The following is an 18,115-nucleotide window of genomic DNA, read 5'->3' as shown; positions in this document are numbered from 1 at the left end:
CATCACTAGAAGAGTCAGCATCATCCTCATCATTTATAGAAGGAGAGGCCGTGAGATGCTCTAAAAAGGGAGCAAAGGTAGCCATGTGAGACTATCTACAAGCAATGCAACCGACTTGGGTGTTCATTTGACACATCTCATCTGTGAGATAGTCAAGATGACAACCAAAGTCAGCCTCCATCCGCAGAAGCTACGTCATGATGGCCTTGAGGGTCACACCACCAGCTGCAAAGGTAGAAGGAGCGGAAGAAGACGAAGCCAAAAAAGGTGGAACAGTAGAAGCTACAAGATCAGATGTCTCCACTTATGACCGCTTCGGTCAAAGCTAGGCCTGACTCCACCGAATAGAACCAGCGCAAATGGCACCCATGATGGTGAAAAGAGGAGAGAGAGGAATGGGAATGTGAAAGTGTGTGAGGATATGCGTGATAGCCGAATGGAAGATGAGCTTATCACGGTAGTAATATCTTAATACACATCTAGAATAGATGTGATGAAGTGAGAAGGAAAGTCGATGGAAAGATCCTTCATCAACGAAAACAGAAAAGCACGAGGCACAGTGATAAAGTTATAGTGAGACAATGGAGTAAGATCAAAAGTCATCACCATATTAAGAAAGCGAGGGCCTTTAGCAAAGCCCAAGCAAGGTCGTTTCTAAACACAGTCCGAAGATGCTCATAGCCAGGGTAGTTAGAATGCACTACCCTAGGGACGCGTAGTACCTCAGATATAAGATCCAGAGTAACTACGATACGTGTACCTCAGAATGTGGTAACAAACTGAGGCACAGAGGTATCGATGCTGTGTATGTTAGAGTAAAACTCCTGTATAAACATGACGGGACAACTTAAGGGTTTCTCAAGTAGAGAAGCCTAAACCCGAGTTCGAATGACTTCGGGCAGAAGAGTGTCGGCAAAATCCAACAAAATAACTTGGCATTCCAAATGAATACCACGTTTTTGGAAGTTCTCAAAGAAGTCCATCTAGGCCTTCTCATCACGGAACCGAATGTGAAAGGATACGAGAGGATCAAAAGTGTTAGGATATATGTGAATCATGTTAGGAACATATGTCATTTAGAATTGGCTAATCCTTTGACAAAACGCACTTTACTTGTAATTGGGTAGATTTAGAATGTGTTTAATACTTCAAGGAACAAGAGTTCAAGTCAAAGTATTGAAGCCATGCAAATCTGTCCAAGAAACAAGTGAAGAAGTGCTGATTCATTAAAGCTCAACAGGTTTTGACAGATAGCTATCTATTGAGGTCTTGACAGCTGCTTGGTAGATACTATCTATCGAGAATTACGAAATCAGAATTTTCAGATCTGACCTTCAGCCTATGCTGACATGTATGCGTAAGGTTTCTTTTCTCACAACCCTAAACATATATAAGACGTATTTTAAAGGCCGTCACATATGAGAATACAAAGAGAACATATGCAAAAGGTGACCAAGTGCTTATTCTCTCTAAAAGAATCTACTGCGTTTTTATGCCTTAGGGTTTTGTGACCAAGTGCTTTTTAATCTTCATTGTTGATGAAGTGAAGAACTTTGTAGCCAACATTCTTCTTCCTCAAGTTGGTGAGTGAGTCACGTACTAGGATTCATGCAAAGGAGTTAGTCACGTACTGGAATCCGTGCATCAAAATGATGACGTTCATATATTGAAGAGTTCAAAGGTTCTAAAGCGGTAGAAGATTTTTGCTGTAAGTTCATCTACGGGGATTGTAGAGTCTGGGGACAAAGGTTTTGTACTAAATCAGAAAATTTTCTTGCTTTTCATTATGAAACTAGTTTGTTTTATTGGTTTTCCTGAGTTATCATATCTTGTCTTATTTAATTTTTAGTTGTGCCTGATTTTGACATGATATTGATGTTTGTTTGTTTTAACAAGTTTTATACATAATAAATCTAATTAACAACTTGGATTTAAAACTTGTTAATTCTATCAACTGGGGTCTAAATTTCCCAAGAAGAAGAAGAAGAAGACCCGGAACCTTGACGAGGGTTCCGAGCTGGAGTAGATTTGCACTGTTTAGGTGCCATGACATAGTCTATCCGAGAGAGAGAGAGAGAGAGAGAGAGAGAGAGAGAGAGAGAGAGAGAGAGAGAGAGAGAGAAAAGAAACATAACACAAGTTCAGAATAAAAAGAAGGAAAAGAACGTATGCATGAAAAATGCATGAACATGTGACATGAGAATTTAAAAGCATCATAGAGGTCACCCAATCCAAACCTAAAAGCACTCAACAACAATAATCAATCACACACATCTAAATATGCATGAAACATTGTCATAATGCAATGAGGATGCAATGCATGAGCATTTAACAACAAATCAATACAACCCAACCCAAAAATTTCACAAAAATCTCAAAAACCCCAAAAAAATTCAAAACCCCAAAACCTAGGTCAAAAAATGCATGAATGCATGAAAAATAAGTGATTAAGAACACTTACCAAGAGATTGAGGCTTGAACAAGGCCAAATCTTGAGTGGGAAGAGTGTTTTGAGTGGGAAGAGATTGTTTGGGTCGAGAGAGAAAGATTTCTATCGAGAGAGAATAAAAAAAGAAATCTGAATCGCGCCTGTCCTTTAAATAAGAATCACAGCTCGATGGATTGAGATATCTATTGAGAACCTGTCGAGCACTAAATCTCGATAGAAATTAATTTGTCGAGGTGCTATTGAGGATTTGTCGACGATAAGTGTCTCGATGGATCGAGGATCTATCGAGCAGACAGAATGCACAGAAGTTTGGCTTGATAGATCAAAGAAGTTGTCGAGATTCTATTGAGAAGAAACCCAAAAATCTCGTTGGATCAAGAATCTGTCAAGGATCTATTAAGAAAAGAGAAAGAAGGCTCGATAGAAAGAAAATCTGTTGAGGATCTGTCGAGAAGCTGTCAAGCTTGTAGAAAAGAAGTTTTTCAATGGAGGAAAAACACATAAAGATGAATGCAATAAGGAAGCTACTAAAACAAAGATCCAAGCAACATATTAAGCTCCTAAAAACATATCTCAACACAGAAGCATAGCATCCATAGATCCACACACACACATACACTAAACAAATCTAACCAATTTTATATTTCAAAAACAAGTTAAGACAGTTTAGTTAGCATATATTAACACATATATTCCTTGTGATGGCTAAATCACATTGTACCTGCACATGTATCAAAAGTAGTAAAGAGTTTGTGTGTTGTGTGTGAAACATAACAAGTGTGCACAAGTTTCTCATATTATGACGATTTGAGATATGAGAACATCTAATACACTCACACACAATTATAACTGTTTGATGGGGACTATCACCTTTGAGGTATATCATATAACTCCCACATCTTCTAGAAACATGTTTACAATCATTTTAAAAGCATTTTGAGTCTTTTTGCTTTTATATTCTTTACATATTTTCTTTTTAAACATATCATGCATGGGCATATAAGAGAGAAAAGAAATACCCAATTATGTAAGCCAAAACATCACAATTTTGCTATGCCAAAGCACACAAATATCATACATGATTGGCGAGCTTTAGTGGTGAGATGGTTATTTATTCATTTCTCTTAGGATTTTCTATTCCTTCTCGTCAAAAAGAGTGATATGAGTATTAAGTATAAAATATTACTTAATTGTACTCATCACCAACATGAGTCATAAAGCTTACTTGCTTAGCTACTTAGTTGTGCATTAAAATGCTCTTCTAAGTTACAAGAGATACAAAGTTTAAAAAATTTTGTTTCAATGGCCATCTAGGGTACACAAGTACCAATATACACAACACACACTGGTTTTGGAGGAAGATCCTTTCCTAGAGTTAAACCTTTGTTTCGGAGGTGTGGGGAAAGAATTGAAACCGTTCAAGTTTGAAAGGAATATGAGGGCCTTGAGAAGATCTCCAAGAGGACCTAAAGATGGTGGAATCTAACCTTAACCACTAGATGATAACACACTATTGCTTTGTTGAATGGCTAACCACTTATAGCAATTTGGACGAGTGTGTCCTGAAACTTAGTGATGACAGAAATGCAGCTTCTTTGGTTGAGACTTCTTTTTTTTAGCCTTATTACTCTTAGGATTTCTAGTCTCTTTCTTCTCTATCTTAGGAGGTGCTCCTAGAATAGATTTGTCTTTGTCTAGATTGTTCTCACTAGCTATCTCAGTTTTAGTTTTTTTTTTTTCTTAAGATTTTCATTACTAGCAAGTGAGACAAAAACAGTCCTACTAGAGGAGGCAATATGAGAAGAGTTAGAGAGATCATACCCTAAGCAAGTTCTGTCAGAAGCTGATTTATGGAGGTTCAGCATTTCATCCAGCTAGTCCTCTCCAACTAAGCTCGAACTTGGAACAATTCTGCTTCAAGCTTCTTGGTTCTTTTAGCCAAGAAATTGTTCTCGAACCTCAATGCTCCAATGGTTTGATTGGCTTCATCAACCTTTGTGGATAGCTCCTCTCATTCTAGCTCCACTTCACTAAACTTCTTAGTAGATAGTCTATACAACTTCTCATGCTTTTCAAATACCTTGTATAACTTTGCATAAGCTGTATGGATGTCATCCTGTTCATCCATTTTCTTGAACTTGGATTCCATCAAGTCCTCTTCTTTATCCACTGCTTCTACAATTTCCTCAGTAGGATCCACTATGGTAGTGAAAGCACTCAAGATTCCCTCGTCATCACTGTCATTTGACTCAGTCTTAGGTTTAGTATCACTTAAGGTAGCAGAAAGAGCCTTACTTTTCCCAATTGACTTGAGATATGTTGGACATTCTTATTTCATGTGTCTAAAACCTTGACATCCAATGCACTTTGGGGTAGATGGAGTAGTATATTGACTGCCATCCTTAGCATCATTCTTCCCTCTGTCTTGACTTTTGAATTGAGAAGAACTGGATTGTTTACGGTCCTTGTCAAAACCTTTCACATTGGCATTCTTCATGAACTTCTTAAACTGCCTAGTGATATAGGACTTCATCTTGGAATCTTCATCATCTGAAGACTCATTAGTCTCATTACTTTTGGCCTTCAATTCCATATTCTTACTTTTGGATCCTTTCCCAAGTCTAGTCAAACTAAATTCATAGGTTTGCTAGTTGCCAATCAGCTCCGTCAAAGGAATGGTGTCAATGTCCTTTGATTCTTCAATCGTCGTTATCTTGGCATGAAATCTCCCAAGGAGAGATCTGAGTACCTTTCTCACAATCTTGGGCTCGAGAATATGATCACCAAGATTGAATGCTGAGTTCACTATGTCCTTCATCTTGGCATAGAACTCATTGAATGTCTCATCCTCCTCCATCTTTATCTCCTTAAAGCTAGTTGTGAGCCTTTGGAGCTTTGAATCCTTGACAGTCTTAGTCCCTTCATAGGTTGTCTGGAGGATGGTCCATGCTTCCTTCACAGTTTCAGTTGAGGATATTTTCTTGAACTCCTCATTAGTCACCACACTAAACAGGGCATTCAATGCTTTGCTTTTGAAGTTTGCCGTTTTGATCTTGGCCTTATCCCAATCAACCGACGCTTCCTTTGGCATCACCTAATCAATTTCCACAGTTTGCCAGACCTTCTCATCTAAAGATTGCAAGAAAGCTCTCCTGTGTACTTTCCAGTATGCATAGTTAGTGCTATCAAATCAAAGAGGTATAATAAGAGACTGTCCTCTATCCATGACAAACAGGGGTCAATGGATCACACAGTAAAAATTAAAAATCTAATCAAAGTGTGTCTACTCTGATATCACTTGTTGGGTTAAAATGAATTAACCCCTTGCAATTAATTAATTAATTACCTAAGTTAATTAATTAGATCAAATCTCATGCAATAGCGTGGCAGTATAAACAAATCACTAATTATGCTAAATGAAGCAGAAAATAAATTTGACACATGTGATTTGTTTACGAATGGGTAAAACCATCAAGGCAAAACCCCACCAGGTGATTTTAAGGTCATCACTCCCAAGAATCCACTATTATCAATCACAAGCGGTTACAAGTATAAGGAATCTTATCAAACCCTTTGGCCTATCCCGAAATACCAATCTACAGTTGAACCCTTATCTCAATACCTAATTTGACTTGTAATGTAGCGGCAATCTCTTCGTTCAATGCACGAATCCCAGTATGTGACTAACTAATGATCACAGATCCCAGTACGTGACTAACTCACCAACTTGAAGAAGATTGTTGGCTGCAAAGTTCTTCAGTTCATCAACAATGAAGATCAGGAAGCTCCTTGATCACAAAACCCTTGGCGTAAAGATGCAGTAGCTTTTTCAGAGAGAATAATGAACTAGGGTACCTTTTTGCATGCGCGACAGCCTTTAAAATAAGCCTTATATATGTCTAGGGTTGTGAGAAAAGATACCCTATACAAATATACAAGCATGGGCCGAAAATCTGATCTAGAATTTCTAATTTCATAAGTCTCGGCAGAAATAGCTTGTGTCAAGCTACTGTCGAGCTTCAACATTAAATCTTGATAGAAGTCTTTTTGTCGAAATTGCTGTCGAGCTTTAATGAACAACTCTTCTTCACTTGTTTCTTGGTAAGATCTTCATGACTTTAATACTTGACTTGAACTCTTGTTTCTTGAAGTACTAAACCCATCCTAGATCTACTCAATTATAAGTAAAGTGCATTTTGTCAAAGGATTAGTCAATTACATAAAATATATCCCTAACATATTATATGATACGTATGATTCACCAACACGATACAATTCATACAATACGCACTTATGTATCGGACAATTCATGAGTACTTATGATAAGCCCTTACGATAAGAAACTTTATGTACACGGTACAATACGTATCGCATATCGTACGATACTGACAACTATACTAAAGATCATTTGGTTTGATATATACTGATTTTTGCAAATGTATTATGAAATAGTGAATTCAATCATTTAACCATTACACATTATAACTATAATTTTTTTTCCTTCTAAATTTTTCGTTTAAGTTGGTATCTTACTTAGAAAAATTATATCTCTAGAGGAAGATATTAGAATATCGGAGTAGGATATTAAATAAAAAAGAAAAGCAAAATTTTTTCTGTTAGGGTCAATTATGTTGATGTTGACAGATCTGTAATAAAAAAAATCTTTTTCATGTAGTTGAGTTATAAGTTTTTAAATTTCTAGATAGTAATTAAAGATTTACGTTGAAGACACAAGACAACACTCAAGAAACTGCCTAGAAAGTGAAGGTATTGTTGCCTCGATTGTAACTTGATAAATTGAAGTTCATTAAAGCTCGACTCTAGTCGACCAGTCAGAGTTTCAAAGATACTAACTTTTAAGGATGCAGCCTATGATGTCCAAGTGACTTAGGAATACGTGCACTAAAGTTTCAGGATGCACAAAAATCAATTTTAGGTCATCATAACGTAAGAGAGAACATTGTTAAAATTGGAAAAACTACTACGATGACTTTGTACAAAGGTTTTTATACCAAGTTGCATCTTCAGTTTCCATTGATCAAGAACTAGAGTGTTCTTGTGAAGACATCACACCAAGACTATTTCATCATAGAGTTGTTGTGATGAGTTACAAACAGATTGGATATCCATGCACTGAAGAGACCATGAAATAGAAAAGTCCAATTGGGTTGGAACTTCATCTTGTCACGTAAGTTATTATTGTAGGTAATAACACTAAGATAAGTATATTCTCGTATTTTAACAATTTTCATTTTACATAATGAATTCTTCAAGTTAGTGGTAAGCTTCAAACCACCCATTTTTTTACCGTTAGGGTTTCCCATCGTAATATCATGTGCTCAAATTTATTTAATTTTTATTGCACTTTATTATTGTGATATTGTTGTATCCATCACATATTAAATTGGACCTTTGCATAATTTAAGTAATTAATCAATTTGAGTAACTAGTAAGTTACCCATATGATGCACGAATAATGTTGTAATATTTTATATAAGATGGTTTAGAAGAATGTTGTATATGTATTATAACATAATTGTTATTGAACTTTATTACCAGTGAGTTCATCATAAAAAGTTACAAATATAAATTGCATATACATATCCATTATAATTATTCAATTGAAGTAATGAGAAATTAAAAAAAAATTGGGGGAATATTGTAGAATAAAAGTTGATATAGAATATGTCTTTCTCTTTCTCCTTAATTCTAAAACAAAACACACATTCCAAACATCTACAGTCAACCACATCATTTACAAAACCCACAAATCTACAACATTCTACCTTAACATCAAAATCGTAATTGCTATTGTCATTCAATATAAAATGCAACCACTCCTTGATTATGGCCAACTCATATAGATTATGATTAGATGAGACAACAATGTTAGAGCTAAGTAGGTGTCATCGAAAGATTGAAGATAAATGACATCATTTTTAGTTTTTGTGTATTTGAAATAGGATGACATAAAAGGCTATGGGTAGGTATATATAAAGGGGTAGAAGTGTAAGAGGTAAAAATAGTGAATTAAAATGCAAAGGGTTTTGTATGTATGTGTGAGGGATGAAAAGTCTTGAAATATTGAACAAAATGATACAAAGAATATTTATTTTTTAATTAGAAATGTCTTGAAATACTTAACTAAATTAAACAAAGAGTCAATATTTAATTTTTAATTAAAAATATCTTTTTGTTCAAAGTACATATAATTACATGTGCTTTTTGCATGTTGTTAGCTTTTCTTTACATAAGGATTTGTGTTAAAAGTATATTAAGTGTGCTTTTTGCATATGTTGTTAGCTTTTCTTTCACACCCAAAAAAAAAAAAAAAAAAAAAAAAAAATATATATATATATATATATATATATATATATATATATATATATATATATATATATATGTTAAGAAAACTAACAACGTGAGATAGAGTTCTAAAGGAAGAAGAGTTGCTTTTGTTGACTCTTTTTCCTTTGAATTCAACAATTTGAACTTTAGTATAGCTTTCTTTTGCCTTTTAGGTGATGGTCTATATTAACGCCATGTCTCATTTGTTGTGAGTTTAGTATAAGTATCATTAAAACTTCTTTTTATAATGAGAACTATTTTCAGAAGAGGATACACAAGTTGCCATATGAGATAAGAAAATTCAAGATTGGTAGACATGAGAAATGAGAAATCTTCAACTGTGTACTCTGGCGTTGGTTTTAATATGTTGATTTCCATTTTGTTTATCTAAAACCAGACATTAATAAGGGCACAACAGCTTGATCAAGTTATAGTAACTACTAACTAAAAGCTTTGTGAACATACATATAAATGGATTGTTAACTGCAAAAGAAAAAAAGAAGTAGCTTCCGCTAAATGTTTTTTCAAATACATCAATTAATTAAGTTTTTTCATAATGGATCTTCCAAAAAAAAAATGATTTCTTTTCTTAATCAAATGGAAGTCAAAGATTTAAGTATAGAATTGAATGCTTAATCCCTTATTGAAAATTTTCACAGTTTATTAAGTGCCAGAATATAGGATGATCCCTTAGACTATACCAACTTTTGGGTATTCTCTAAAATGACATGCAAATACAAAAATGAGAAAATAGAAGACTTACAAGGATGTTGAGTTTGCAATTAAACAGAGAGGAGACTATGCTCATTTGCTTCTCTCGATGGGCTCAAGACACTACATCAAAGACTGAATCAGTAACTTGAAATCATAGTTGTCAATGCGCACGATACGTCAGTACTATCATACGATATGTATTGTATCGTGTATAAAATTTTTTGTATTGTATAGGCGTATCATAAGTGCTTATGAATCGTACAATATAATATGTGTATCCTAATCATACAATATATTAACAAATGCTTTAAAATGATATTTTTTGTTAAAATATGTACTTTTATTTGAATCTAAAAAGTTGTTAGACTTGTTTTAAACACAAAATTATTAAGTTACTTAATTTAACCTGATAAAATAACGTATTCATAAGTTTTTTTCCCTCACTTTTTTCTACAAAATTTGGACTACACGGTATACACTTACACTTCACTTTAATATTTACAAATTTATTTTCTATACTATGAATAAGATATTAATTGAAAATATAATTATTTTTTATTTTTTTCATTATTGTTATAAGTCCAAGGAACTAGAATGCCAAGAAGAATTTTTTTTTAATTATTTAAATAAAAAGAACAAGAAGAGATAGTAAATGTAACGACAATGAAGAAACTTTTATTGAAAATAAATAAATTTACAAAATGATAAACGTGATGATAGCATTGACTTAGATGGGGTTGATTAGCCAATATGATAAATATGATGAAAATAAAATAATTTTTGAGTCATTTTTAATATATTATCACTTCTGAATTTAAGCAATTTGAATGTGTATGCTATAAACACGTACTAGTTTAATTTTTTCAGTTAGCTTGTTAAATATTGTTACATAAGTGATGAATAAATTAGTTATTAGCTGAATATATTCAAAATGTGTAATGAATATACTTTTTATGTATGTATGTCTATAATTTTTTATAAATTTTATTAAGTGTTTGTATATCTTACGATATATGATATGATACAATGCACGATACAAAAAAATAAAAAATCGATTCACGATATAATTCACGTTTTGACAACTAAGCTTGAAATCACTTTTCATCTCCCATTAATGTAAGCATTCATTAAGTTGGGCCTCGTTTCGAGAGCATGTATGCACGGTAGCCCCCAGGCTTGCCAATTCCTCAACAACAGCATTCCTAATCACAACATGTATTGTTGTAATTTACTAGTAAATTATTATTTCATAGATCAAAAGTAAAAACATAATTATATATTTCATTGCAGAACAATAATTCCTAACATAGAATGATTATAACAACAAACAAAGTGTTTAAATGATTTCTTTCTATAGAACAACCACCAAGAGAGTATTTCTTTTTATTTTATGATGAAAAGGTAAAAAAAAAATCTGGGAGTTGAAGGGGTAAACCATGCTTCCTTTGAGGTATATTGAAATGACATTTTCTCAGACATTTGTAGTATAAAAATGACACTTCCCCTAGCCATCAAAGGTGTTGAAGATCTAAACGTTCAAGAGCGGTTTTGGAGTTGTGGACTAGAGGTTCACGTTTGAAATACATTCATATCAGAGATGTCTGTAAATCTTAGAGCTAAGTTGGGTAACTATAGTTAAATTTACAAAGAATAAGGTTATTTATTCTGTAAACTTCTATTTGATAGTGGATCTATTCACTTTTTTTTATATAACTAATTTATTTCACAAGTTTTCCTAGGTCATCATATCTGTGTGTTCTATTATTTTTACTGTTTTTACTATTCTGCACAATATTAGTAATTGTTTGATTAACCATGGCTTTTATAATAGATCTAATAATCAATTCAGTCTAAAAACTAGTTAATTACTGTTTTTGATAAAGTCTAAACCCAACAACCAGAAACTAGGAAGAGTATTAGGAAGAGAAATAACCCATTTCCTTTGGTTGCACCAGCAATAAGAGCGGTCATTCCTTGAAGGGACCACCTACTTTCTCTGTTATTAATTTCTGCCCCTGCCATTTCTCTCTCTTAATCACTATAATGCTTGCTGTAAGTTGTAACTAATATTACCACTTCTCTGAGTGGTTTATTTAATGGTACAAATTTCCTAGAATAACCGTAGGTGATGAGACAAAATTATTGTACGACGGACGAAACAAACAAACTGGTTTGTAAGGTCTCAACCAATGACAAGAAAATTTAGAGCTACAGTCAAATTATAACAAATCTTACACATTTGGTAAATGTAGCATTCTTCTCGCAATATATAAGTCTTACAAATCTGACCCACATATTGTGATGGAAATGTTGTTTATGTCTCCAGGTTGTAGCTTCTACTAAATTTGCCCTAGCCTCTTCTATATCCCACTAGACAATGGAGATGAGCAATGTTCACACTTTTTTCTCAGTTTTTTTTTTTGGTAGAGAATTTCCGTTCAAAGATTGGATTGGTTGATTTTCATTGTTCATATCATATCACAATATTGATTTTACAAAACAATAGAAGAGAATAAACTTCATAAAATTTTTCATTATTCTTTTTGTATATTTTGCTTAATGAAGGATAAGAAATTTCACCATTTCTCATTTATCTTTGAAACCAACCAATTTTTTCTTTTATGTTTGGGAAATAAACAAATACCTTCAATTCATTATTTTTTTCAATTAAAAGTTAAAACCATGATTTAATGTTAGTTTATATATATATATATATATATATATATATATATATTTGATTATCTATTGCAATAGTGAACACGTAGAAACTGCAAATTAATTCATCAAATAATTAGAAGTAATGTTACTCCAATTATGATGGACCATATATATACAATTAAATATTCTTGCCCTTAGCATTACTCAATTTTGTAGATAGAACATATGTTTGGCCCTCTGCATATTCTAGGTCAAAATAGGCAAATACCCTTCCCGCGCAAAAAAAAAAAAAAAAAGCATTATGCCCCCTTTACCAAACTAATTAGGGAAATGTCACGCCCCTCTTTTAAAACTCGATTTTCTCAAAATCGAGTTAAGCCCTATAACAACATTTTAAGGAGCCTATAGTGACGTTTTTAAGGATCTATAGCGACGTTTTGTAACTCAAGTTCCGCTCGAGTTACAAAACGTCACTATAAGTCTTTAAAACGTCACTATAGACTCCTTAAACGTCGCTATAGGGCTCCATAATTTTTTTTTAACTCGATTTTGAGACAATCAAGTTTCAAAATAGAAACATTTTCCTGATTAGTTTAAGAAATGGGACATTTACCTTTTTTTTTTTTTTTACGCGAAATAGGTATTTGCTCATTTTGGCAGTACATTCTACTGATACATGGCCCTTTCATGCTGTGGATGGAACAAATATTAAAGTCGCAGCCCTGAAAGAATGTGAGATCCCAATCGCGTCGTAAACTTCTTTAGGCAAAACTAGTCAAATGCATGCAATGGACCGTTGTGATGGCAAGATGTCACGTGTCGCCATTACAAAGATCCAGTTCCCAAGCCAAGGCCAACTTCTTTTTTTCTTTTCTTTTCTTTTCTTTTTTCTGGTAAAAAGCCAAATCCAACTTCTTTACCATCATTGAGCAGAGATATAAAAGTCCGATGTTTAATAATATTTAATTTCCAATTTTGAATGATTCATTTGAAAGATCCCATGGATCGAAAGATAAAGTTTTCTTCAAATTATCCAGTTTTTGTTATATTTTTTTTATTATTAAATATGAATTTTGATAAATCCAATATTCAATTACATTTTTATTTTATTATATGTCCTTTATGTTTATAAAATTTTAAAAAGATCAAAAATCAATAATTATGTCATTAATCAAATGTTTCATTTTTTAATTTTTGTAATCTTAACTTAGGCATAAAAAAGAAATTTATAAGTCACATAAAAAATAAATAGTAAATAACATCCGATTTGAATAAAACTTAACATGTTTCTTAAAAACATGAAAAATATGCAATTAAATTGTCCAATTTTTAAAATAGGTATTATTATTATTATTGTTATTATTATCATTATCATTATTATTACTACGAGAGTTTGAAAAGTTTCTTTTAAAACTAATTTCTAAACTTTGTTTCTGATGAGAATTCGTAAACGTAAACTTCTTTGGGAAAAAAACTGTGGACAAAGAGATGTCATGTGTGATGTCAGTAGTTAAGACAACCTTATGGCCTGTTTGGATGTTTAAAAAAGGAGGGAGAGTAAAGTAGAGGGAAGGGGAGTAATTCAATTACCTTGTTTGAGAGTTTTTTAAGAAATGAGGGGGAGGGGTTTGGAGGGGTTTGAAGGGATTTCAACTACCTCCAACCCCCTCATTTTTAATTCCCCCAAATTGGAGAGATTTAGAGGGAGAGTAGAGCACATAAAATTATTGATAAAGTAAATTACCTAATTTACCCTTATTATATTTATAAAATTACAATGTTAAAAACAAGGGGAAGGGCTAATTACTCCCTTCCCCCTTACTAATTATAAAAACATCCAAACAAGGTGGAGGGTAATCATTCTCCTCCCCTCTACTCCCCACTACTTCCCTCCCCTCTACTCCCCTCTACTCTCCTCCCTCTCTAAACTTCCAAACAGGCCATTAATGCCGCCTTATCATCTATTGACTATCTTCGCCTTATCACGTAGGGTGGATCCCGTAAGTCTCAAATGTTGGATACATGTGTTCGTCAAAAAAAAATGTTGGGACACATGCATCATGCTTAGTAAATTTTCTCTCTACGGCCAATATAAATAGAACCCATTCGGAGAAGTAGAAAACACTACTAGTTACACAGCAAACATTGTAGCAACAAATTAAGAGATACAAATGGCAGGGCAAGAAGTGGGTAACAGAGAAAGCAGGTGGTCCCTTCAAGGAATGACCGCTCTTGTTACCGGTGGAACCAAAGGAATCGGGTTCTTTCTCTGCCTAAAACTTTTTTTTTTTCCTAATGAAATGCGTTCTTATTGAATAGTTCTAAGTATAGATAAATAAATGCGTGGCCATGTGAAGTGACATTAATTTATAGCAATTTTTTTTTTCTTAAGTTGATGGGATAAAAACGCAAGAGAGGCAAAAGGCCACCTCACTATTTAATTTGGTTGGATTTTTTATGTTTGTACATTTGGTTTTGTAGCACTTTTTTTTTTTTTTTGGAGAAACAAACACACGCACAAAAAAAAAGGAAATGAGTTCTAATACAAAGCACACCATAACTTCATCAAAAGCCATAGTAACTTTTAAAGGAGGATGGGGTAAATTACCATGGTTTTTAAGTGAAGTTGTGTTGTGCCTTTATATTAGAAGTTTAGAACTCTTTTCTCTCTCCCTTGTGTGTATTTGTTTCTAAATAAATAAATAAAAAAAATGGTTAATTATCTCACATTGTTTAAGAGAGTGTGTTGTGTGTAGTATAACTTAGTTTACCTTCTCTTAAATGATTTCATAGCTTTAATGCTTGTTTATTTATTTATTATTTGACTTCAAAGATGGTTGCTACTCGTCCATGTTAGATGGGGTAGCCCTTGTAAAATCTGTTTATTTATTTGGCTAAAATATCCAACCTGTTATTAGGAAGGATCTTTCTATTGATTATATTTTATCTCTACGGTATGACTTTAATCCGAAAAAGATTTATTTATTTTCTTATCAGAAATAAATGAATCATTTAAAACTCTACTCATGTTGTCGTAATCATTCTAAACTAGTCAGTTCATATATATATTGAAATGAAATATAACCTTCTGTTTTACCAATAATTTAATGACATAATAGCATTCATCCCTCTTTGTAAGGTTTGTTTCCAGAGTTTAATCCCTGTATCTACACTTAATAAATAATATAACCTCCTGTTTTAACTTTTGTTTTGTGAAATTCTGCTAACAGAGTTATATCGACCCAAATCCATATATAAGTGGTCTCAGGCCAATCTTACTATCACTATTGTGTATGTGCGTGTGTATATATATATTTCTCATTTTTTTGGTAAAGTGTTAGAGTATTAGTATGTCTATGTTGTAGTAGACCATAGATTTAGTAATACTTATGATGTCCTTGTAAAGTTTAATCGCTAAATACAATCGAATATACATTATTCAGTTATTCTTTTTATTTGTTGTTATTTGCTACTATGTGTTGTGACTAGCTAGGTATGCTGTTGTTGAGGAATTGGTAGGCTTGGGGGTCATTGTACATACATGCTCTCGAAACGAAGCTCAACTCAATGAATGTTTACATGAGTGGAAGATGAAGGGATTTCGAGTCTCTGGTTCAGTCTGTGATGTAGCGTCTCGAACCCAACGAGAGGAGCTAATGAGCATAGTCTCGTCTATGTTTAATGGAAAACTCGACATCCTTGTGAGTCCTTTATTTCCTCAACATCACTGCATTTTACATGGCATAGATTTTAGAGCATACTCCTAAGTTGATGAAGTGTAAATCATCATTTTACCTTCTTTTCTATTCTAAAATATTTGGCTTCAGTTTTTGAAGATCAATCTTGATCAACAATTTAAATGGCATTGGAATATTACTTAGTCAGAGCCACTTCATTAGTGCCTTTGCAATTAATACATTCAATTAATAGTTAATGTCACCCGGTTTTAGATAAACAATGTGGGAACGACTAGAGCGAAACCAACCTTGGAGTACACAGCTGAAGATTTCTCATTTCTCATGTCTACCAATCTTGAATATGCTTATCACTTGAACCAACTTGCTTATCCTCTTCTGAAAGCTTCAGGAGCCGGAAGCATTGTTTTCGTTTCTTCTGTTGCTGTTGTAGTAGCCGTAAATATGGGAGCAACTATATATGGTGCAACTAAAGGTAATTTCTTTGTACTATAATTGACTTTTTACTGCAAGCTTATGGGTTACAAATTTTAGCTGTGACATCAAATAATGCGATCAGCTTTTGTCTGATATTCATTTGAAGGAGCGCTGAATCAACTCGCAAAAAATTTGGCATGTGAGTGGGCAAAGGATAACATAAGGACTAACTCTATTGCACCATGGTATATCAAAACTCCCCTAGCTGAAACTGTAAGTGTGCTAGTGTTGAAGATTTTTTTTTTTTAGAAAGTTTCAACTTATGGCGTCTGCTCTTGATGATAACTGTTTGTCATCAGACCAAGATATCAATAAGTTTTTGGTGTAAATGGGAATTGAACCATAAATCTCTTATACAACCATTAGAAACTTTACCAGTTGAGCTAACTGAAACCCACTGTATTTAAAGATTGTTATGTAACCGTGTTTAACACTTTAACTAATATTGTTTGGTAGTAACAAACAGGAAAATAAATTATGCTAAAATTCCTATTAGACTCTTATTTTAAAATAAATGACTAAATATGTGTATTTTAAGAATTTTAATAAAAAATTCATTAAATCTAATTTTATTTACTCAAATTTCTCCCAATTTTGAGAGAAATGAAAATTTGGGATTTGAGGGATTAGAGATGAATGAGTGTTCCCTTCTATTCATTCTGTTCTCTTCCACTTAAACTCTCAAATAAGATAATGGACTTCATTAAAACTCATAAACAGGAAAAGGGAAATATATTCTAGAATTTTTTTTTTTTTTTTTTCATTCATTTCCATTTCATTTCTTTCCCCCCTCCCAAACAAGTTGTACAATGCACACTCTCAATAAACAAACATTTGTAAGTTTGAATTTTTCATGTGCTAAGAAATGTGAACAATTTACTGAATTTAACCTTACTGCAGCATTCTAATACCTTGGCTCCTTCAAAGAGGTCATTATCTGAGTTAGGTTCCAACTTAGAATTTTAAAATAATAATAATTAACATGAATCATGATAACCATGACAATTTATATTTTCTTCTTTTTGCAGTTTTCGGTGAGAAATGCAAATTTTTTGGAGGCTGTTATTTCTCAAACCCCTCTTGGACGTGTCGGAGAGCCAAAGGAAGTTTCTTCCTTGGTGGCATTCCTATGCCTACCTGCTGCTTCTTACATAACCGGTCAGACTATTTGTGTTGATGGAGGGATAACTGTAAATGGCTTCAGCTTACCATGAGCAGCAGAAAATGATGTTCCAACACACGTTGTTGGAATATGTTGTTGGTACTGCAACAAGGCATGTTTGTATATCCATGAATATTGGCATGACGACAACTATTTTTATGCAAGGAAAAATAAATAAATATAGTTAATTAGTGCTTTCCGTAATTTAAAAAAAAAAAAGGAAAATAAAAGAAAAGAAAGTATTGTAGTAAGTGGGATGCACAAACCACTCTCCTTGGCATTTTCTAAAATTAGTGTATGGTTATCTTGGATTCTTAAATTTAGAAGTACTTGAATTTATAACTACAATGCATATCTTGTATTCTCTCTCGAAGAGTATAGGTCTTAAATGATTAGAAAGCTCATATACTATAAGAGGGAATGCATATACATAATATTATTAATATAACCTGAGCTAAGAGCATTCACAGCAGTGGAGCTAAATAGCTATATTGCTATTTTAGCACCACTCAAACCACAAAAACCCTCCTGCAGCAGTGGAGGCAAAGCTAAAAATTTTTAGCTTTGCGCTACAGTGCTCATGTATCAATACATGAGCACTGTAGCTGAAAG

General features: G+C 33.2%; 1 protein-coding gene across 1 annotated transcript; it reads left to right on the top strand.

Annotated features, from left to right (window-relative positions):
* The first annotated feature begins 14,196 nt into the window (after nt 1–14,196).
* On the top strand, nt 14,197–17,846 carry LOC142607299 (tropinone reductase homolog At1g07440-like). Its single transcript, XM_075778741.1, has 5 exons — nt 14,197–14,429; nt 15,663–15,870; nt 16,120–16,339; nt 16,448–16,554; nt 17,370–17,846. Exons 1-5 carry the CDS (start codon nt 14,341–14,343, stop codon nt 17,553–17,555), a joined length of 810 nt encoding a protein of 269 aa, XP_075634856.1. The 5' UTR covers nt 14,197–14,340; the 3' UTR covers nt 17,556–17,846.
* Nucleotides 17,847–18,115: the final 269 nt, after the last annotated feature.

This window comes from Castanea sativa, chromosome 8 (assembly GCF_040712315.1).
Source record: "Castanea sativa cultivar Marrone di Chiusa Pesio chromosome 8, ASM4071231v1".
NCBI lineage: Eukaryota > Viridiplantae > Streptophyta > Magnoliopsida > Fagales > Fagaceae > Castanea > Castanea sativa.
The sequence above is the reverse complement of the archived record's forward strand: the minus strand, read 5'-3'. Positions and strand labels throughout refer to the sequence as shown.